This window comes from Oncorhynchus clarkii, chromosome 7 (assembly GCF_045791955.1).
Source record: "Oncorhynchus clarkii lewisi isolate Uvic-CL-2024 chromosome 7, UVic_Ocla_1.0, whole genome shotgun sequence".
Classification (NCBI taxonomy): domain Eukaryota; kingdom Metazoa; phylum Chordata; class Actinopteri; order Salmoniformes; family Salmonidae; genus Oncorhynchus; species Oncorhynchus clarkii.
The window spans coordinates 36,559,710-36,582,597 of record NC_092153.1 but is presented as its reverse complement, the minus strand read 5'-3'; the positions used below and the strand labels follow the sequence as shown (position 1 = coordinate 36,582,597).

Sequence of the window (22,888 nt, the reverse complement as noted above, 5' to 3'; positions counted from 1 at the left end):
GTAAACATTTTAAAAGCATACATTGAATATCCATTTGAGCATTGTGAAGTTATTCATTGCACTTTGGATGGTGTATCAATAACCCAGTCACTAGTTGCTGGAGAGGAAGGAAAGTGCCTTCGGAAAGTATTCAAACTCCTAGATTTTTTCCACATTTTGTTACGTTACAGCCTTATTCTAAAATGTATTTAAATTGTCCCCCCCCCCCCCCAATCTACACACAATACCCCATAATGACAAAGCAAAAAATATATATTTTTTTGTGTGCTCATTTTATCATTTAAAAAAAATGTAGATTAAATTTACATACAGTACCAGTCAAAAGTTTAGACACCTACTCATTCAAGAGTTTTAATTTATTTGTACTATTTTCTACATTGTAGAATAAAAGTGAAGACATCAAAACTATAAAGTAACACCTATGGAATCATGTAGTAACCAAAAAAGTGTTAAACAAATCAAAATATATTTTATATTTGAGATTCTTCAAAGTAGCCACCCTTTGCCTTCATGACAGCTTTGCACACTCTTGGCATTATCTCAACCAGCTTCATGAGGAATGCTTTTCCAACAGTTTTGTTCCCACATATGCTGAGCACTTGTTGGCTGCTTTTCCTTCATCCCAAACCATCTCAATTGAGTTGAGGTCGGGTGATTGTGGAGTCCAGGTCATCTGATGCAACACTCCATCACCCTCCTTGGTAAATAGCCCTTACACAGCCTGAGAGGTGTGTTGTGGGTAATTGTCCTGTTGAAAAAAAATGATAGCCCAACTAAGTGCAAACCAGATGGGATGACGTATCGCTGCAAAATGCTGTAGTAGCCAGGCTGCTTAAGTGTGCCTTGAATTCTAAATAAATCACTGACAGTGTCACCGGCAAAGCACCCCCACACCATAACACATCCTCCATGCTTCACGGGTGGGAACCACACATGCGGAGTTCACCTACTTTGTGTCTCACAAAGACACGGCGGTTGGAACAATAAAATCTCAAATTTGGACTCATCAGACCAAAGGACAGATTTCCACCAGTCTAATGTCCATTGCTTGTGTTTCTTGGACCAAGCAAGTCTCTTCTTATTGGTGTCCTTATGTAGTGGTTTCTTTGCAGCAATTCGACCACGAAAGACCTGATTCACGCAGTTTCCTCTGAACAGTTGATGTTGAGATGTGTCTGTTACTTGAACTCTGAAGCATTTATTTGGACTGAAATTTCTGAGGCTGGTAACTCTAATGAATGTATCCTCTGCAGCAGAGGTAACTCGGGGTCTTTCTTTTCTATGGCGGTCCTCATGAGAGCCAGTTTCATCATAGCGCCTATAGGCAGAAACTCACAGGATTTACTGTTGACTAGAGCCATTCAATGCTGGTCTGAACAATCAGAATCCACACTTCAAGATTGTTTTGATCACGCGGACTGGGAAATGTTCCGGGCAGCCTCAGAGAATAACATTGATTTATACGCTGACTCGGTGAGTGAGTTTATAAGGAAGTGCATTGGAGATACTGTACCCACTGTGACTATTAAAACCTACCCTAACCAGAAATTGTGGATAGATGGCGGCATTCACGCAAAACTGAAAGTGCGAACCACCACATTTAACTATGGAAGGTTGACTGGGAATATGGCACATTTATAAACAGTGTAGTTATTCCCTCCGCAAGGCAATCAAACAAGTGAAATGTCGGTAGTGGGACAAAGTGGAGTCATAATTCAACGGCTCAAACACGAGATGTATGTGGCAGGGTCTACAGGCAATTACGGGCTACAAAGAGAAAAACAGCCACGTCACGGACACCAACGTCTTGCTTCCAGACAAACTAAACACCTTTGCCCACTTTGAGGATAATACAGTGCCACCGATGTGGCCCTCTACCAAGGACTGCGGGCCCCCCCTCTCCTTCTCCGTGGCCGATGTAAGACATTTAAACATGTTAACCCTCACAAGGCTGCTGACCCAGACGACATCCCTAGCCACGTCCTCAGAGCATGTGCAGAACAGCTGGCTGGTGTGTTTAAGAACATATTCAATCTCTCCCTATCGTAGTCTGCTGTCCCCACATGCTTCAAGATGGCCACCATTGTTCCTGTACCCAAGAAAGCAAAGATAACTGAACTAAATGACTATTGCCCCGTAGCACTCACTTCTGTCATCATGAAGTGCTTTGAGAGACTAGTCAAGGATCATACCACCTCCACCTTACCTTCCATTGTCCACAGACGATGCAATCACCATCACACTGCACAATCCCATCTGGACAAGAGGAATACCTATGTAAGAATGCTGTTCATTGACTACAGCTCAGCATTCAACACCATAGTACCCTCCAAGCTCATCATCAAGCTGGAGGCCCTGGGTCTCCACCTCCGCCCTGGGCAATTGGGTTCTGGACTTAGATGGGCCGCTCACAGGTGGTGAAGGTAGGAAACATCTCTACTTTGCTGATCATCAACACTGGGGCCCCACAAGTGTGCATGCTCAGTCCATTTGTGTACTCCCTGTTCACCCATGACTGCGTGGCCATGCACGCCTCCAACTCAATCATCAAGTTTGCAGATGACACAGCAGTAATGGGTTTGATTACCAATAACGATACGACTGCCTACAGGGAGGAAGTGAGTGCACTTGGAGTGTGGTGTCAGGAAAACAACCTCTCACTCAACATCAACAAAACAAAGGAGATGATCGTGGACTTCAGGAAACAGCCGTGGGAACACCCCCCTTTCCACATTGACAGGACAGTAGTGGAGAAGGTGGAAAGTTAAGTTCCTCGGCGTACACATCACAGACAAACTGAAATGGTCCACCCACACAGTGTGGTGAAGAAGGCTGAAGACATTTGGCTTGTCACCTAAAACTCTGACAAACTTGTCCAAATGCACAATTGAGAGCATCCTGTTGGGATGTATCAACGCTTCACTGGGGGCAAACTACCTGGCCTCCAGGACACCTATAGCACCCGATGTCACAGGAAGGCCAAAAATATCATCAAGGACAACAACCACCCGAGCCACTGCCTGTTCACCTCGCTACCATCCAGAAGGCGAGGTTAGTACAGGTGCGTCAAAGCTGGGACCGAGAGACTGAAAAACAGCTTCTATCTCAAGGCCGTCGGCTGTTAAACAGCATTCACTAACGCAGAGGGGCTGCTGCCTACATAGACGCAAATCATTGGCCACTTTAATAAATGGAACACCAGTCACTTGAAATAATGTCACTATAATAATGTTTACATATCTTACATTACTCATGTTATATGTACAGTACATACTGTATTTTATACCATCTATTGCATCTTGCCTATGCCGCTCGGCCATCGCTCATCCATATATTTATATGTACATATTCTTATTCCATCCCTTTAGATTTGTGTGTATTAGGTAGTTGTGGAATTGTTAGATGACTTGTTAGATATTACTGCACTGTTGGAACTAGAAGCACAAGCATTTCGCTACACTTGCATTAACATCTGCTAACCATGTGTATGTGACCAATAAAATTTGATTTGAGCTGTTCTTGCTATAATATGGACTTGGTCTCTTACCAAATAGGGCTATCTTCTGTATACCACCCCTATCTTGTCACAACACAACTGAATGGCTCAAAAGCATTAAGAAAGGAAATAAATTCCACAAATTAACTTAACAAGGCAAACCTGTTAATTGAAATGCAGTCCAGGTGACTACCTCATGAAGCTGGTTGAGAGAATGCCAAGAGTGTGCAAAGTTGTCATCAAAGCAAAGGGTGGCTACTTTGAAGAATCTCACATATAAAATATATTTAGATTTGTTTAACACTTTTTTTTGGTTACTACGTGATTCCATATGTGTTATTTAATAGTTTGTCTTCACTATTATTCTACAATGTACAAAATTGTCAAAACAAAGAAAAACCCTTGAATGAGTAGATGTGTCCAAATGTATATTCAGACCCTTTACTCTGTACTTTGTTGAAGCACCTTGGGCAGAGATTACAGCACTAATTCTTCTTGGGTCTGACACTACAAGCTTGGCAACCTGTATTTGGGAAGGTTCTCCCATTCTTCTCTGCAGATCAACTCAACCTCTGTCCGGTTGGATGGCAGGCATTGCTGCAAAGCTATTTTCAGGTCTCTCCAGAGATATTCGATCAGGTTCAAGTCTGGGCTCTGGCTGGGCCACTCTAGTACAGTCAGAGTCTTGTCCTGAAGCCACTAGTACGCTGTCTCGGCTGTGTGCTTAGGGTCATTCACAGGTTGGAAGGTGATCCATGGCCCCAGTCTGAGGACCTGAGTGCTCTGGAGGTTTTCATCAAGGATCTCTATGTACTTTTCTCCATTCATCCTCCGTACTTTGCTCCATTCATCTTTCCCTCGATGCTGACTCGTCTCCCAGTCCCTGCTGCTGAAAAACAAACCCAAAGCACGATGCTGCCACCACCATGGTTTTTCGTAGAGATGGTGCCAGGTTTCATCCAGACGTGACGCTTGGCATTCATGCCAAAGTGTTAAATCTTGGTTTCATCAGACCAGAGCATATTGTTTCTCATGGTCTGGGAGTCTTTAGGTGCCGTTTGGCAAACTCCAAGCGAGCTGTGATGTTCCTTTTACTGAGGAGTGGCTACCGATTGGCCACTTTACCATAAAGGCCTGATTGGTGGATATCTGCAGAGATGGTTGTCCTTCTGAAAGGTTCTCCCATCGCCACAGAGGAACTCTGGAGCTCTGTCAGAGTGACCTTGGGGTTCTAGGTCACCTCCCTGACCAATGACCTTATCCCCCAATTGCTCACTTTGGCCGGGTGGCCAGCTCCAGGAAGAGTCTTGGTAGTTCTAAACGTCTTCCATTTCAGAATGATGGAGGCCACTGTGTTCTTGGGGACCTTCAATGCTACAGAAATGTTTTGATACCCTTCCCCCTCGACACAATGCTGTCTCTGAGCACTATGGACAATTCCTTTGACCTCGTGGCTTGGTTTTTACTCTGACGTCAACTGTGGGACCTTATGTAGACAGGTGTGTGGCTTTCCAAATCATGTCCAATCAATTGAATTTACCACAATCAAGTTGTAGGAACATCAAGCATAATGGAAACAGGATGCACCTGAGATCAATTTCGAATCTCATAGCAAAGGGTATGAATACTTATGTAAATAAGGTATTTCTGCTTTTAGTTTTAATTTTTGCTAAAATTAAAAATTAAAATAAACTTTTCGCTTTGTCATTATGGGGTATTGTGTGTATATTGCTGAGGGATTTATTTGATTTAATCAGTTTTAGAATAAGGCTGTAACATAACAAAATGTGGAAAAAGTCCAGGGGTCTGAATACTTTCTGAAGGCACTCTATGCGGCAGGGACTCCAGACAATCATGGATTGTAAACGGAAAACCAGACACGTCGCGGACACTGACCTTTTGCTCCTCTACAAACTAAACACCTTCTTCCCCCACTTCGGGCTCATGAGGTCTGTGCGCTCTCATTTTCCATTGCCGACGTGAGTAAGACATTTAAGCTCGTTAACCCTTGCAAGGCTGCCAGCCCAGATGGCATCTCCAGCTGCATCCTTAGAGCATATGCAGACCAGCTGGCTGGAGTGTTTATGAACATATTTAATTTCTCCCTATTCCAGTCTGTTGTCCCCACTTGCTTCCATATGTCCACCATTGTTTGTGTACCCAAGAAAGCAAAGGTAACTGAACTAAAGGACTATCACCCTGTAGCACTCACTTCTGTCATCTTGAAGTTCTTTCAGAGGCTAATTAAGGATCATATCAGTTCCACCTTAGACCCACTAATATTTGCATCCCGCCCCAACAGATCCACGAATGACACAATCGCCATCGCACTGCACACTGCCCTATCCCATACTGGACAAGAGGAATAACTATGGAAGAATGCCGTTCATCAACTACAGCTCAGCCTCCAACACCATTGTGCCCTCCAAGCGCATCACTAAGCTCGGGGCCCTGGGTCTGAACCCCGCCCTGTGCAACTGGGTCCTGGACTTCCTGACAGGCCGCCCCCAGGTGGTGAAGGTAGGCAACAACCCCTCCGCTCCACTGATCCTCAACACAGGGGCTCCACAAGGGTGCGTGCTCAGCCCCCTCTTGTAGTCCCTGTTCATCCATAACTGTGTAGGAACTTTAGTGGTCTAACAATTGGTAACTTAATGAACGAATATGCCTACTATTTCAAATGAATAACGTTGAATAAGGGCACCAGTAATAGTTTTTATTCAAAGAGAAAATTCACTTGAAACTCTGATTATCAGTTTAGCTTCCCTTCATCAAGTCTAATAACAATCTTAAAGGATACGTAAGGTATTAGAGACAGAATTTGTCAAAGCTAGAGAGAACCACACTCATTTAAAGACAGGAGTTATTATTACGCTAAGAAACACACAAAAGAAACAAAGATTATGCTTGATCTATTAAGGTTATAATTTTGCAATGCGGAATAGTCAAAGAGGAAACAGAGATGCTGTCATTACACTGAACAAAAACCTATTATGCAACATGTGTTTGGTCCCATGTTTCATGAGCTGAAATGAAAGGTCCCAGAAATGTTACATATGCACAACAGGCTTGTTTCTCTCAAATGTTGTGCACAAATTTGTTTACATCCCTATTAATGAATATTTCTCCTTTGCCAAGATTATGCCACACCTTTTAGGTGGATGGATTTCAGGAAACTGATTAAACAGCATGATAATTACACTGGTGCACCTTGAGCTGGGGACAATAAAAGGCCCCATTAAAATGTGCAGTTTTGTCACACAACACAATGCTATAGATGTTTCAAGATTTGAAGGCACGTGCAATTGGAATACTGACTGCAGGTATGTCCACCAGAGCCGTTGCCAGATAATTGAATGTTCATTTCTCTACCACAAGCTGCCTCCAACGTCGTTTTAGAATATTTGGCAAAACGTCCAACCGGCCTCACAACCGCAGACCAGGTGTATGGTGTCGTATGGGCAAGCAGTTTGCTGATGTCAATGTTGTGAATAGAGTGCCCCTTGGTGGCGGTGGGGTTATGGTATGCGCAGGCATAAGCTACAGACAACGAACACAATTATATTTTATCAATTGCAATTTAAATGCAGAGATCCGGTGACGAGATCCTGAGGCCCATTGTCGTGACATTCATTCGCCACCATCACCTCATGTTTCAGCATGATAATGCACGGCCGCATGTCACAATGATTTGTACACATTTCCTTGTGAAAATGTCCCAGTCCTTCCCATGGCCTGCACACTCAGACATGTCACTCACTGAGCTCCTTTGGGATGCTCTGTATCGTATCGACGTGTTCCAGTGCCCGCCAATATCCAGCAACTTTGCACAGTCATTGAAGAGGTCCACAATCAACAGCCTGATCCACTCTACGCTGCAAGATGCAAATGGTGGTCACACCATTTGGTTCCGATCCACGCCCCAACACTTAAGGTATCCGTGACCAACAGATGCATATCTGTATTCCCAGTCATGTAAAATCCATAGATTGGGGCCTAATAAATTTATTTGTGATTTCCTTATATGAACTGTAACTCAGTAAAATCTTTGAAATTGTTGCATGTTGCGTTTATATTTTTGTTCAGAATAATTATATTCCAGACTCTGACATTGCTTGTTTTAATATTTCTTAATTCCTTTCTTAAATTTTTTATATTTGCGTGTACTGGAGCTAGGAACATAAGCATTTCACAACACCTGCAAAATGTGTACACGACCAAAACTATTTGATTTAAGGACCTCCCGGGTGGCGCAGTGGTCTAAGGCACTGCATCGCAGTGTAAACTGTGCCACCAGAGACTCTGGGTTCGAGCCCAGGCTCTGTTGCAGCCTGCCACGACCGGGAGGTCCATGGGGCGACGCACAATTGGCCTAGTGTCGTCCGGGTTAGGCCGGTAGGGATATCCTTGTCTCATCGCGCACTATCGATTCCTGTGGTGGTCTGGGCGCAGTGCACGCTAACCAGCTCGCCAGGTGCACAGTGTTTCCTCCGACACCTTGCACTGTGGTTGGGTTGTGTTTCGGAGGACGCATGGCTTTCGATCTTCGTCTCTCCCGAGTCTGTACGTAGCGATGAGACAAGATAGTAACTACTAACAATTGGGGAGAAAAAGGGGGTAAATATTTTTTTTAACTATTCGATTTTGATTTGAATTCACCTTTCAGCAGGACAATAACCTAACACACAAGGCCAAATCTACACTGGAGTTGCTTACCAAGAGGACAGTGAATGTTCCTGAATGGCTAAGATACAGATTTGACTTAAATCTGCTTGCAGATCTATGGCAAGACTTTTAAATGGTTGTCTAGCAATGATCAATTACCAACTTGACAGAGATTGAATCATTTTTAAAAAGAATAATGGGCAATTATTGTACAATCCATGTGTGCAAAGCTCTTTGACACTTACCCCCAAAAAATCACAGCTGTAATCGCTACCAAAGGTAACTAAACATGTATTGACTCAGGGGTGTGCATAATTATGTAAATTATACATTTCATTTTCAATACATTTGCAAAAATGTCTAAAAACATGTTTTCACTTTGTCATCATGGGGTAAGTGTATATGTAGATGGGTGAGAAAAACAAATGTCATCCATTTTGAATTCAGGCGATAACACAACAAAATGTGGAATAAGTCAACAGGTATGAATACTTTCTGAAGGCACTGTATATTCCATGTGATTACTTATCATTTTTCATATGTACCTGTGTTAAATGTCCATTTCTAGCTATAGAATGTAATTGCTATTCTACTTATTACAGATTCTGGTAGTACATTACATCAATAGGTCTGTAAAAACTTTGGCGGAGCGGGACTAACAAAGATCATCCACCCCCACTGTTGTCCATGTAGGATATGTAATGGTCAGCTATTGGCTTGCAATGCCCCCTAGTGACTGATTAATACTACCATATTAGGTGCTTGCCAGATTCATAGCACTCCACACCAGAGTTGTGTCCGAGATGCAGCAGCTGTGACTACTATCTTTGAGTCCCTATGTGTAACAACATGTTAATACAATGTGCTACTAGATTAATTACAGTGTTACTACACATATTAAATAACAGGATTTTCGTGTTACCTTCCAGGAAAGTAAACATCTCTCAACCACATTGGTACAAACCATGTTTAAGATCTAGTACACAAAGAGGGGGAATTATACCATCATGGGAACAGCCAGTTGTTGGAGTGGTTGATCACTGCTCCTCATGGGACCTCTCTTAGCCAATAGTAGTTGTTGGCGCCCTTTTAGGAGGGTCATCCATGAGTAGGCTTACTTTGGCACCTTGTCACCCATGGGCCTCGCCTTGTTTTTTATTTATTTAACCTTTATTTAAAAAGGCAAGTTAGTTAAGAACAAATTCTTATTTACAATGACAGCCTACACTAGCCAAACCCGGAAGACGCTGAGTCAATTGTGCGCCGCCCTATGGGACTCCCAAGCACGGCCGCTTGTGATATAGCCTGGATTCGAACCAGGGTGTCTATAGTGACGTCTCAAGCACTGAGATGCAGTGCCTTAGAGCGCTGCGCCTCTCGGGAGCCCATGTCAGCTCAGCCTTATGTAGGCTCAGGTTTATTTTGTCTGTCTGAACACCATACTCTCCTTACATCTGTTCAGTAGTATTTTCTCAGGGGCAGCACCAAGACTTTGTATAAATCTGGATATTTGTTTAGGCCAACAGAACAAAGAGCATTCAAGAGCTGATTATTTTAGTCAGTGAATTTCAAATAAAACAAGCTACTTAAAAAATATATTAAAAATCTCACATGTAAAGGACAGCATAGCGTGGCTATTCCCAAACTGGGGGTACGCGCAATGCCGTCGGGGGTACGCCAAATAAAAATGTGATTCACATTTTCAAACAGTCCATTTAGATTTTCCAACGAGGCTATACATTTGTGTGACGTTTTTTTCTCGCCTGAGTAGCCTAGTTTCACTGCCAAAAATAAAATGTAACCATCTCGTGCTCAGCGAAATAACACAATGTAAAGCGTCTGTAAGTAGCTAGTGAGATGAGTCAGGCGCAGGACAGCAGATATGAGTAATGAAAGCAATTTTACTCAATAATATCACAATACACGTAGTATAAATACAATTACACAAATACGGACCGCAATACAAAAAACAATTACTCACAAACAAACATGGGGAAACAGAGGGTTAAATAATGAACAAGTAATTGTGGGATTGAAACCAGGTGTGTAAGACAAAGACAAAACAAATGGAAAATGAAAAGTGGATTGGCGATGGCTAGAAGGCCGGTGACGTCCACCGAACAAGGAGAGGGCCCAATTTCGGTGGAAGTCGTGACAGTACCCCCCCCTTTGACGCGCGGCTCCAGCAGTGCGCCCCGGAGGACGAGGCGCAGGGCGATCCGGATGGAGACGGTGGAACTCCCGCAGCAACAAAGGCCAGCATCTCTCCTCCGGACCGTACCCCTCCCACTCCACGGGCTACTGAAGGCCCCTCGCCCTCGCTCAACGCCTCGAGGAATATTGGGTAGGATTCAGACCTTCCTTGTCTCTGCGCCACAACCCTGTCCAGTAAAGTTGGTTGCCAACCGCCATATAAAATCCACAATTTTTTCATTACCAAATATTGCACCAAAAATCTTAGATGTAAAAATGCGCAACTAACATTAATGACATTTCTTGACTTCATTTAGATACATTTGGACTATTTCGAGGACATACACTGGCAACTGCATCTTCAAATGGACAAACAGTACTATTGGCGCTTTTTTCTCATATTTCAAGTGAGAAGGTATTTTAACGGAGTATGAGACCACACGCGTTCGGTTCCCAAACCGTGTGCCCGAACAGCCGGGAAAAAAACCCTCACCGAAGTCCAAAACATCACAAATGCCGTCATAATATATGCACGAACTCTACCGCACCGTTTCGGCTGGGAAGCATGCGGACACATTTAAGTTGCTCTGGTTAAGAGCTTCTGCTAAATGACTAAAATGTAAATATAAACTGAGCCATCAGACCTTTCAAATAGCAGCAGACGGCGCCAAAACCCTTCGGATAAAACCTCGGCTGCGTTTCAAACTCTACAAAAGACACACCCTCCTCCACTTACCCTCCCTTTGTGCCATTATGCGAATCCCCGCGGGTAACTTTGTCGTTGGTCCAAATAATTAGCTAAGCAAGGGAAATTGGCAACGTACGTCTCTTAGCCCTCGCTTTGATCCAGTTTGCGAGTGTACAATTATGTTCACTCCGGCTCTGAAACGCCCCATATTTCAATTCGTGACAATTGTACTAAGAAACGTCCGTCAATTTAAAACCAACATTAATATGGCGAAGTCAACATAGAAGTGTATATAAAAACGAATAGAAATAAGTTAGAAATGGTGCTACTAATGATCATGACGGCTCAAATACGTATCATAAAAGTAATGATGTTTCTGTTTGGTAAGCTTTTGGAAACGTTAACTTGCGCACATAACTTTTTTTCGATTTACCTGATATGGTAGGATGGCTAACATTCGATGTCTGCGGATGCGTTGTCTTCAAGCCAAGATATGAAATGCAATCATAATTGACTGTAGCCATATGAGGCACACAACAGTTTCATGATGACTCAAAACACAACCGTGGGATGAACGAGTGACAACTTTCCGGATTAGCGGACCGCATTAGCGGACCGTTTAAAATGAATTAATTATTCCCTCGTCCTGCAAGTGTCAACACGTCAGAAGTGTCCACTTAATTTGAGGGGAGAGGGTAACTATTTTAAGAGTTTGAAACGCAGCCCTCGATTGAGAATCCAAGCGTCGAATACGTACGTCAGTGAAAAAGAACGGCGGATATATTTTTGAGTGTCTGCGCTCAGAGTGTACAGGAAACCAACACTCCGCCGATTTACAAATAAATATAGCTACGTTTTGGTTACGTTTGTTGACAAATTGTTTATCTCAGATGGAGAGCCACAGTGGTGACAACATCCCTGCATCGAAATGCAGCTCAGTGAAATATTACACAACGTTACCCTCCGAGACTACACCAACTGAAGATGGCGAGCATTCTTCCGAGCAAGCTGATGGTACGGAGACGAGACCGAGAAGTGGAACTTCGACGCAATATATTCCAAAAGCGGGGGACCACTTACACTTTCAGATACCGAGAAAGAACAAAGAAAAGATAGGTACTTTCTCAATGGCTAAATAATTTAAATTAGCTGTAACAGTTGGCTCCCGAGTGGCGCAGTGGTCCAGGGCACTGCATCTCAGTGCTAGAGGCGTCACAACAGACCCTGGTTCGATTCCAGGCTGTATCAGTCCCATAGGGTGGCACACAATTGGCCCAGCGTCGTCCGGGATAGGGTTTGGCCGTGGTAGACCGTCATTGTAAATAAGACTTTGTTCTTAACTGATTTGCCTGGTTAAATAAAATAAATAATTTAAACGTTAATATGCCAGCTGATGTTTTTGGTGCTACTGTTACTGCGAAAGTTGTCTGGAAGCTAACGTTACTTTGGAGCGGTAGGTAGCCTAGTGGTTAGAGTGTTGACAGGGGTCAAAATCTGTCGTTCTGCCACTGAGCAAGGCAATTAACCCACTGTTCCCCGGTAGGCCGTTATTGTAAATAGAAAATTCGTTTTTAACTGAATTGCCTAGTTAAAGGTTAAATAAAATAAATATTTTACATTCCAATGGCTATATATTTTACATTCCAATGGCTATATATTTTACATTCCAATAGCTATATATATTACTTACTTGTAAACAGTGTTTCAGCTATCAGATCATTAATTTTGACCAGGGTCACTGTTCAGGTAGACTATTTAGCATGTTTTTCGCTGCTTAGTTAGGTCACCTGCTTTTATTGCACCTGGAAGGGAAACATGGTTTACTTGGCCAGGTAGGTAGTTATATAGCCATTGGAATGTAGAGTGGTGGTGAGCATTGTGTACAATAAACTTTAGAAGTGTATGTAGATAAACAGAAATATTGTGTAAAATGTGATATGCTGGTAGATCAGCACACTACTGTCGGCTAGCTACATCTTGCACACTGTTTCTGCAGGTTGATAACAGTGTTAATCTCTCTAGGACAAGGTGATTTTATTCAATATATTTGCCTGTATTTACCCCCCCCCCCCCCCAATAAAAAAAAAAATAATAATAATATGAAATGCTAATGTAAAGCGAAGGTATATCATAAAGAACTATAAATGCCATAATGATTTGGACGAGACTGCCGAATCGAGACAAAGGTAAGAATCTCTGGATTAACTTCCTGTTAGCAGTTTTTCATATGTTGTATATTATATATTGTGGTATTTATTATTATTATTATTATTATTTTTCCATCGCCAACCACCAGAACGATAGACAAATCAGGGAGCTACCACTCTCCATGATTGCTGTTGCATATCCTTCCCCACAAACTTTGTTCTACAGGACACAATTTATGCAGATGTGTCCATGTCATGAGCCCCAATGTCGTAAATGAGTGCACTGCCAAAATGTTCTTGATGGATCTATGAATATTGTAGAGGAAGTGTTATTCATGTCAACCAACACAGATGATACTACATTTCATAATGTGGTTTAATTTGTGTAAGGCCTGCATCCCAGCACATCATACATTGTGGTGCACAGTGGAAGATGTTACCACATTGAGACAGGCTTCCTGTTATTTGAGTCACTTTTGAGAGTGTGGTTTTTCTCACTTCTGTAAAAGTAGACTTCACAATGTCTCGTCAGAAATGGCACCCAGTCATATTTTCCTGTTATTTTGGCCAATGTAGCTTTATATAAGCCTAGCATCTGTAGTTGCATTTCTGGGAGAGAGAGAAATGGTTGAAAAAACACTGACTTGCTAACACGGAGGGGGTGTTCTTTGTGTTGCGTGATGGCTTACCAAGTTTGTTTTTGTGTGTGGGTCAATATAGATTGGGATTTGGGAAAGAACTGAACTGACCGACCTGACTGTCTCTCGTCTCTGTCCCTGTAGCGTTGTTCCAGTATGTGTCCTCAGAGTCCAGGGAGTTTGAGGACATCTTGACTATTCTGTCTTCCAGCCGCATAGAAGCCAGCTCCAACGGGACGTTCACGTACACCAAGCTAAGAATCGTCCACAACGAACTGCTGGAGAAGAATGTAAGCAATGCTTTAGGGTGACATTTTCGTGACACAAAAATGCCACTCATCCGCAGCAGCGCTGATGGTTAATCTTTTTGATCGTTGTTTGATTGACAGTTTGTAGAGAAAAGGAGGGAGCTGAAGCTGGATGGGAGGACAGAGAAGGAGCTGGAGGAGACCCACTGTTTCCTGACTGCTGACTCCATCAAGGTGAAGGACCTATAGTATCGCCACGTTTATATGTGTATTGAATGTACATATTACGTGTAATAATACTGTTACACGCCTGGTTATAGCTACCATGGATCTGTGAGAATGGACTTCTTGTGGGGCACAGCTGGATCACCGCTCTGGGAAATCCAGCTAAGGGTAAGGTCATCATCCGAGCCATAGTGGGCTATTTAAACCTGAGTGTTGAAGTGTTGGCAGATGCTAGTTTATCTTTGGTGTAGTTATTGTTTGTATGTGTATATAGGGAGATCTAAGCTGAAGTGAGGATTATACCTAAGTGTTGTGATATCATATTGAAAGGTCCCTGGCAATTCCCAGCTCAAGTAAAAAATGGTTATGAGGAGGAATAAGACTGAAATGTTTCCGTTGTATCTTCCAGGTGTTTATTTGTCTAAATACTCAGACTTACTGCAGATCAATCCTTTTAACCCTGGAGTCATGGGAGAGATCATCATATTCAAGGTTATCAAGGTAAGAAAACCTTGTTGTTTTTCGTAAAAAAGTGGTCAGAATATGAATGAAAGTAAACAAGCAAATCTCTCTCTCCAACAGGGTAAAGTAAAGAGCATCTATGATAACATGTCTAAGAACCTTTTGGATCCCACACTCAAGTTTGACAGCCATTTATCGAAGAATGCCAGCATAGTCACATCTCTCACCTCCTATAGAGCCTATGAGCTCACTCAGGTACTGGTACTAACTACATTGCATGTAGAGGATAGGTCTCTCATTTGGATTATAATCGATTATTATACCGGCAATATTTGTAAATATTAAGAGGGAAAATCAAACTAAAATGCACGTGTGGCGTAGAGGTTTCTTGTATTTACTGTACGTCTCATTCTGGCCACAGGGTGTGGGTGTATGTGATGAAATAAAATTTGATTTGATTTGACAGCAATACTTCTATGAGTATGACTTTGATGAGCTGAAGGCTCGGCCGAGGCATGTGTGCCCCTATGCAGTGGTCTCTTTCCAGTTCAAAGGCAAAGATGCTCCGTTACAAGCCAAGCCCATGGCTCCCCTAAGGTACAGGTCTATGTCAATTATGTATGAGTGTTGATGTAGAAATGTCAACCAATCCACAAAATTATTTTGTTTATGTTCTCTAACAGGTCAAACAGCCAAACAGGAAGTAAAGGTAATGTCATAATTTGTTATGTGGAAGTAGGATTATGATATTATTACCATGTGTAATTTACATTTTAATCATTAAGCAGATGCTGTCATTCAGAGCAACGTACCAGGTAAGTACTCTCATGGTGTTCATGTTATCTACTGATGGATGTTTTTGACTGTCATGCCCTTGTCTGTGTCTACAGGCAGGAGTAAATACACAGTGTGGAGTGGAGAGCTTGTGAATGAGGGTAGAGTAGTGTCCCAGGTCTCCTTCTGCTCCTTCTCTCCCCCCTTCCTGCCTTTCAAACTGTGAGTCATGTGACCTTTTTACATATCAATGTCGACTTGATAATGAAGTCACTATTATTTTTATTGTTAAAAAAATAAATAAAAAATCACCGACACCAAAAACATACAAACAACAATTTACAGACGCACACAAACAACAACTACATCGCCTCTGCCCAGACCCTCATGCTCACATTTCCATCCCTATTGCTTATGTTATTGTTTGCCACATGGCCTTAAATTGTACCAATTTGTTTTTCTTTGTTGCCCTTGCTATTTCAATAAGAAACCATTTGATTTTTCCATTGATTTAATGATGGCAGATTAATTAATTTCCAAGTTTTAAAATAACCTTTTTAAAGATCAGTGATGAGAAGATAATCATCCAGCCCATTGGGTATCTCACTACACCCCCATATGCCATGTCTTGAAATATGCAGACAGACGGATTAAAAATATGTTTACATTGCACATTGCATTTGGAAAGTATTCAGACCCCTTCCCTTTTTCCAAATGTTGTTATGTTACAACCTTATTCTAAAATGCATTAAATGATTACTTTTCCTCAATCTACACACAATACCCCATAATGACAAAGCGAAAACAGGTTTAAGAAATGTTAGCAAATGTATTAAACATTAAAAAAACATAAGTATTCAAACCCTTTGCTATGAGACTCAAAATCGAGCTCAGTGTCACGCCCAGGGGCCTGTTGCACAAAACTAGGATAAGGGATTAAGCCAGGATATCTTGGTGATCCTGGCTCAATTGATCCGTAATCCGGTTGCACTAAAGATGGATAGGGGGCAGGAGGATATGTTATGGTATAAATTACCATGGAGATTTATTCTGTGGAGCTAGCCTGCTCCAGACCAGGCTAAATTCCAGGATCTATTTAATCTCATCCCTAATGTCAGTCAGCAGTCACCACAAATGGAAACCAATAGTTATTTCACTGCTCACTATACATTGTTATCACATATAACTAGACCCACTGTTATTTAAACGTTTGTGATCATTAATTTCAATGATTTTGGATAAAAAATGATTTTTAGATGATGTTGCTATCATTAGATAATTTACAGTTTCCCATAGACTATAAGGCTATATATAAAATGCTAGAATATTAGGGCCACAGAGGGGAAAAAAACACAAGTCATAATATTGTAACCAGTTGTTTTAAAGGAGGACAGTTGTTAAAATGACAGATGTGGGGCATTTCGTGAAATTGTACTTCAGTATGGTTTCATAAACAAAGACATGCTGATGTGCCAGAATATTAAGTATCACATTGTCATAAGTATCAAAACTGTAAAAACAATATGTAGCTTTTCTGCAGAAAGAACCAGCCTCATAAATTTATGACTTTATCCTTTTTCTTCAGTGTGGCCCTAGTACTCTGTCATATAAACAAATACACATTCCATATGAATATAAAAACACAATGTGTAACATTATGTTCCTTTATTGAATAAGGACAAAACAAAGCAGGTAAACCATCAGCTCCTTTCAAAACTGAAGTCACAGTGACTCTACAAGATGGAAAGCACAGAATCTAAGCATATTATACAAAATGATACATATACAGACCTTTGAATGTGTATAACACACCCTGCATGTCTGCACACTAAAATAAATGCAGGACAAATCCATACACATCAACTGAACAGACAAATGAATGGATGCAGTAGCCTCCCTGCAGCCTTGTATTACACACAGTATACCGCACAAACATCATAAGAGGCCAAATTCGTCAAAAAACGAACCCAAAAAAAACCAAATTCCTCTGCCACCGCAGGACATATTTAACCAAAATTGAAAGCACACATACTAACTAAAATAATTCAACACATATTGGTCCCTCAGCAGCCGACCACTGTCGTCATCAGGGAAGATTGCCGGATTGTCCCAGTCCATGGCTGGTGGCACTCTGGGGGCCCTCTCCTTCCTCAGGCAGGCCACATTGTGAAGGACAGCACAAGCCACAGTAATATCACATGCCCTAACAGGGCTGACCCTTAATTTGTGAAGGCAGTGAAAGCGTGCCTTCAGGAGGCCAAAGGTCATTTCAACTCTGGCCCTGGTCCTGGCATGGGCATGGTTGTAGGCCTGCTGTGCTTCCTGGGGGTCTGTGAAAGGTGTCAGGAGAAAAGGCTGGCAGCCATACCCCCTGTCTCCCAGCAACACACCAGAGAATTCACCTGTCAACACAAAATCTCATCATTACTACCTCATAAACACAGTGATATTCTTGACACAGCCATGATGGTTATAAATAGGGGTTGTGTGGCTTACCTTGTGATAGGCACTGATAGATTTCAGAGGCCCGAAAGATTCTGGAGTCATGGACTGAGCCAGGCCATTTTGCCACAACATTGCTGATCACACAGTCAGCATTGCAGACCATCTGAAATCATAAGATGAGGAATATTACACCAATCAATGCACATCACTGGCAATGCAGAGTGTTCGTCAATGGACAATATCAAAAAGTTATGTTCACCTGAACATTAATGCTGTGAAAGGATTTCCTATTCACAAAATCGGCCTCATGGGCACCTGAGGGGGCTTTTATCCTTATGTGTGTGCAGTCCACTGCACCAATGACATTGGGGAAACCTGTCACACAAAGTAATGAGTATCCTACTATGTGTTAACAGTTGTCCTGTAATTTGTAGATCCTCTTACCTGCAATCCTATAGAACTCCTCTTTGATGTCACAGAGTCTTCTGTGGCCAGGGAAGGAGATGAAGACATCTGCTAATGCTTTGATAGCCAGACACACACTCCTTATTGTGCGGCAAATTGTGGCCTTGTTCAGCTGTTCTGCATCCCCCACTGAGTACAGGAAGGCTCCACTAGCAAAAAAGCGCAAGGCCACACAAACCATTTGCTCCACACTCAGTGCATGGCTCCGTGCAGTGCGGTGCTTAATCCTGGGACCCAGTAGTCTGCATAGATACCTGATGCCATCTGCAGAAAACCTGTATCTTTCATATAGATGGTCATCAGGGAAGGCCAGTGGGTCCAACCGGTCCCTGAAGACCCTTTCTCACCTGAAGGCTCTCCTCAGCACAAGTGCTTCTTCATCCACCACATCTCGCACGAATGGGCATGCCATTGTCAGAGCAGAAAGGAACACACAATTTTGGGCCTTCATATAGGCTAGTGGCCACACCTGGTGCTGGGGGGGGTGGGCAAAAGAGGGCGATGCCTTATAACGATGACTTGGTTGTACTGATTGCTGGGAAAATAAAAAAAACCTTAGAAAGATGCCACCGTCCTGTGTGCTCACAATAAGAGCTCATATGTCATGGCTCACTTGACTTTACGAGAATATACCTAATTTTTATTTTGAGCTGTGTCATCTTCTTGGAGCTGGGGGAGGAAAGAAAAATAATGATTAATACATTTGTGTTACAGTTAGCATACAGTGTACATTGAAGGCATATCTCACCTCCCTCTCAAGTTTTTTTATTTCAAGGTCCAGTTTCCTAATTGTCCTCTTTTTTATTTCGAACTCCAGTGCAAGATTTTCCATCTTTTTCTTCTTGTACTGAATGTCTATGTCTGCCAGTTCTATTTGGCACCGGAGGTGGTTGCCATACAACTTTCTGATAGCTTGTGAGCTCTGTGAACACAATACAATTAGCGCAGCTGGAATTTGGCAGGATGTGGTGTCCTTTTATTAATACGCACTATGTTGCCAGGCTGGTTTTCCCACTGTATAGCATCTGGGTCCTGTAAAAGAAATTAGATTTTTTGATTTTGATGAGGACTCCTCACCATTGTAGAGTAAATAGTACTTTCACAGTCTTAACATGATACCTCATGCCTTCTGGAATCCAGAGAGATGGTCTCCTCCTCATCATCGTCTCCATCATGTGCTGTTGCTGCTGCACTGGGGCCTTCACCCTATCACATTTAATCGGATTCATATTGAAGCTAGTAGACAAGACATGCCAGGCCTACAGTATGCCTTTGATGGAGTACTCACTGGATCAGCATCGTCTGGTGCTTGTGCTGGTGGCTCTAACAGGAACACAGTGCTGCCAGACACTGCAAGGCAATAGGTAAACCAAAGTCAGACAGTCCAAATTGATTCAATATGAATGTGGTTGTATCCCATGTAGAGATGGAAGGACATACCTTGAATGAAGCGGGTGGCATCTTGGGAGGAACCTATGCTCGTCTCTTTCCCCCCAGGGATCCCCTCTAAGACGGGCCTGCCTTTATTTAGCTCCAAGGCCATGTCCTCTGCTGGGGTAAGGTCAGCCTTTGGTGACCCACCACCCGTGCCTTGTCTGTGGGTATTCTTTTTCACTGCTAAAACAGTACAGACAATGTGTGAGCAGGCACCTTCTGGGTACAATATATGCTTGTGCTTTGTTAAATATTAGTCAGGGACCATACCATTCTGCAGAATGTTCTTGTATTTGATTTTGACCTGCTGCCATGTCCGTTTTGGCCCGTTCATGTTTAATCTACACACACACACACACACACACACACACACACACACTTAATGGAGTCACACTGCAAAAAATTACTTGGTATTTTTGTCTTGTTTTCAGTAAAAATATCAAAAATTTTATCATAGCTTTATACAGTGTGATGGAGTTACTTTACACAATTTCACTCATATCTGCAGTGCATTTCAATAAAAAAAATTAACCGTTTCATAATTACAGTACAACTGCATTTTTGGAGATGTGAATTAAATATTTGAATTGTAATTGTGATGTTTCAGCGGAGCGGTGAGTGTGTAATTGTGCACTACTTACGCATTCAGGCGGTCTGCAATACTTTGCCACGCTTTTTCTCTTTGCTTTATCACTGTGGCGGTGTTGCCTTTCTTCTTAATTATATCTTTTACCTCCTCGTATGCCTCCATGAGGATTTGTGCTTCCGACGGGGAAAAGTACGCGGCTCTAGTTGCCATGGTAAATCAGTTAATCTGTGATCTGTGGCGGGGTCTATTTGAGTGAGCCGTGAGCGCGCACCTATCCAGGATTGGTTTCACCTGGCTTAATGAATCCGTGTCTGCTCATCCTGGCTTGGTCTTTGTGCAACCAATTAAGCCTGGACGCACATGTTTTGGCTTCATTGAGCTCAGCTGAGTCATTTATCCCGGATGTCTTAATTCTACTTTTGTGCAACAGGCCCCTGGTCTAAGTATTTTGTGTTTTTCTTCATGTATTGGGTCAGGCCAGGGTGTGGCATGGGTTTTTGTATGTGGTGTGTATGTATGGGGATTGTAGCTAGTGGGGTGTTCTAGCTAAGTCTATGGCTGTCTGAAGTGGTTCTCAATCAGAGGCAGGTGTTTATCGTTGTCTCTGATTGGGAACCATATTTAGGCAGCCATATTCTTTGAGTTTGTCGTGGGTGATTGTCCTTAGAGTCCTGATGTCCTCGTTCTGTGTTAGTTTACACAAGTATAGGCTGTTTCGGTTTTCGTTACGTTTATTGTTTTGAAAGTGTTTGTGTTTAGTGTGTTTTTTCATTAAACATGAATCGCAATCGACACGCTGCATTTTGGTCCGACTCTCCTTCTCACCAAGAAAACCTTTACACTCAGGGGCATCCTGTTTCCATTTATCATCCTTGATGTTTCTACAACTTGATTGGCATCCACCTGTGGTAAATTCAATTGATTGGACATAATTTGGAAAGGCACACACCTGTCTATATAAGGTCCCACAGTTGACAGTGCATGTCAGAGAAAAAAACAAGCCAAGAGGTCAAAGGAATTATCCATAGAGCTCCGAGACCGGATTGTGTCGAGGCACAGATCTGGAGAAGGGACACCAAAACATTTCTGCAGCATCGAAGGTCCCAAGAACACAGTGGCCTCCACCATTCTTAAATAGAAGAAGTTTGGAACCACCAAGACTCTTCCTAGAGCCAAACTGAGCAATTGGGGGAGAATGGCCTTGGTCAGGGAGGTGACCAAGAACCCGATGGTCACTATGACAGAGCTCCAGAGTTCCTCTGTGTAGATGGTAGAACCTTCCAGATGGACAACCATCTCTGCAGTACTCCACCAACCAGGTCTTGAAAGTGGAGTGACCAGACAGAAGCCACTCCTCAGTAAAAGGCACATGACAGCCCGCTTGGAGTTTGCCAAAAGGCACCTAAAAGACTGTCAGACATTGAGAAACACGATTCTCTGGTCTGATGAAACCAATAAATAACTCTTTGGCCTGAATTCCAAGCGTCACGTCTGGAGGAAGCCGGGCACCATCCCTACGGTGAAGGATGGTGGTGGCAGCATCATGCTGTGGGGTTGTTTTTCAGTGGCAGGGACTGGGAGACCAGTCAGGATCGAGGGAAAGATAAACAGAGCGAAGTACAGAGGTCCTTGATGAAAACTTGCTCCAGAGCGCTCAGGACCTCAGACTGGGGCAAAGGTTCACCTTCTAACAGGACTATGACCCTAAGCACATAGCCAAGGAAACGCAGGAGTGGCTTCAGCACAAGTCTCTGAATGTCCTTGAGTGGCCCAGCCAGAGCCCGGACTTGGACCCGATTGAGCATCTCTGGAGAGACCTGAAAATAGCTGTGCATCAACACTCCTCATCCAACCTGACCGAGATTGAGAGGATCTGTAGAGAAGAATAGGGGAAGCTCCCCAAATACAGGTGTGCCAAGCTTGTAGTGTCATAATGCAAGAAAACTTGAGGCTGTAATCGCTGCCAAAAGTGCTTCAACAAAGTACTGAGTCAATGGTCTGAATACTTATGTAAAAACTTGTTTTTGCTTTGTCATTATGGGGTATAGTGTTTAGATTGAGGGATTGGTCCTATTAGTCACATGCATGCGATGCTTACATGTTTCACGTAAAGAGGGTTGAGGGAATAGCCTTTCGCTGGAGTAGGGAGTAGAGTGAGACGACGTGCGCCATATAACTAAAATGCTTGATTGCATTTCAAAGCATGATAGTCTCGTGTGCTGTGTAATTGCATGAACTAATTAATGATTGATACAGTATCTTGTATATTGAAATATAGGCCTAAGTTTGTTCCGGTATTAAGACTGAACAGGACGCACTGCACTCTTAGTCCTACAGCTCTCGATGGTGCTTATACAAGGAAACTATACAAAGCCTACTAATGATAGACATGAGTTATTACTATAATGATGATCATAAT

General features: G+C 42.6%; 1 protein-coding gene across 2 annotated transcripts in view; it reads left to right on the top strand.

The window, feature by feature from the left end:
* Positions 1-11,799: 11,799 nt before the first annotated feature.
* LOC139413241 (protein TASOR-like) overlaps positions 11,800-22,888 on the top strand; it is a 28,193-nt gene continuing 17,104 nt past the window's right edge. For both annotated transcript variants that reach the window (XM_071160381.1, XM_071160380.1), the window contains exons 1-9: positions 11,800-12,158; positions 13,972-14,117; positions 14,217-14,309; positions 14,396-14,468; positions 14,710-14,801; positions 14,883-15,017; positions 15,229-15,359; positions 15,446-15,471; positions 15,653-15,758. In XM_071160381.1, the coding sequence (XP_071016482.1) occupies positions 11,933-12,158; positions 13,972-14,117; positions 14,217-14,309; positions 14,396-14,468; positions 14,710-14,801; positions 14,883-15,017; positions 15,229-15,359; positions 15,446-15,471; positions 15,653-15,758 (1,028 nt within the window). In that variant the 5' untranslated portion in view covers positions 11,800-11,932. The remainder of the gene's footprint in view (positions 12,159-13,971; positions 14,118-14,216; positions 14,310-14,395; positions 14,469-14,709; positions 14,802-14,882; positions 15,018-15,228; positions 15,360-15,445; positions 15,472-15,652; positions 15,759-22,888) is intronic.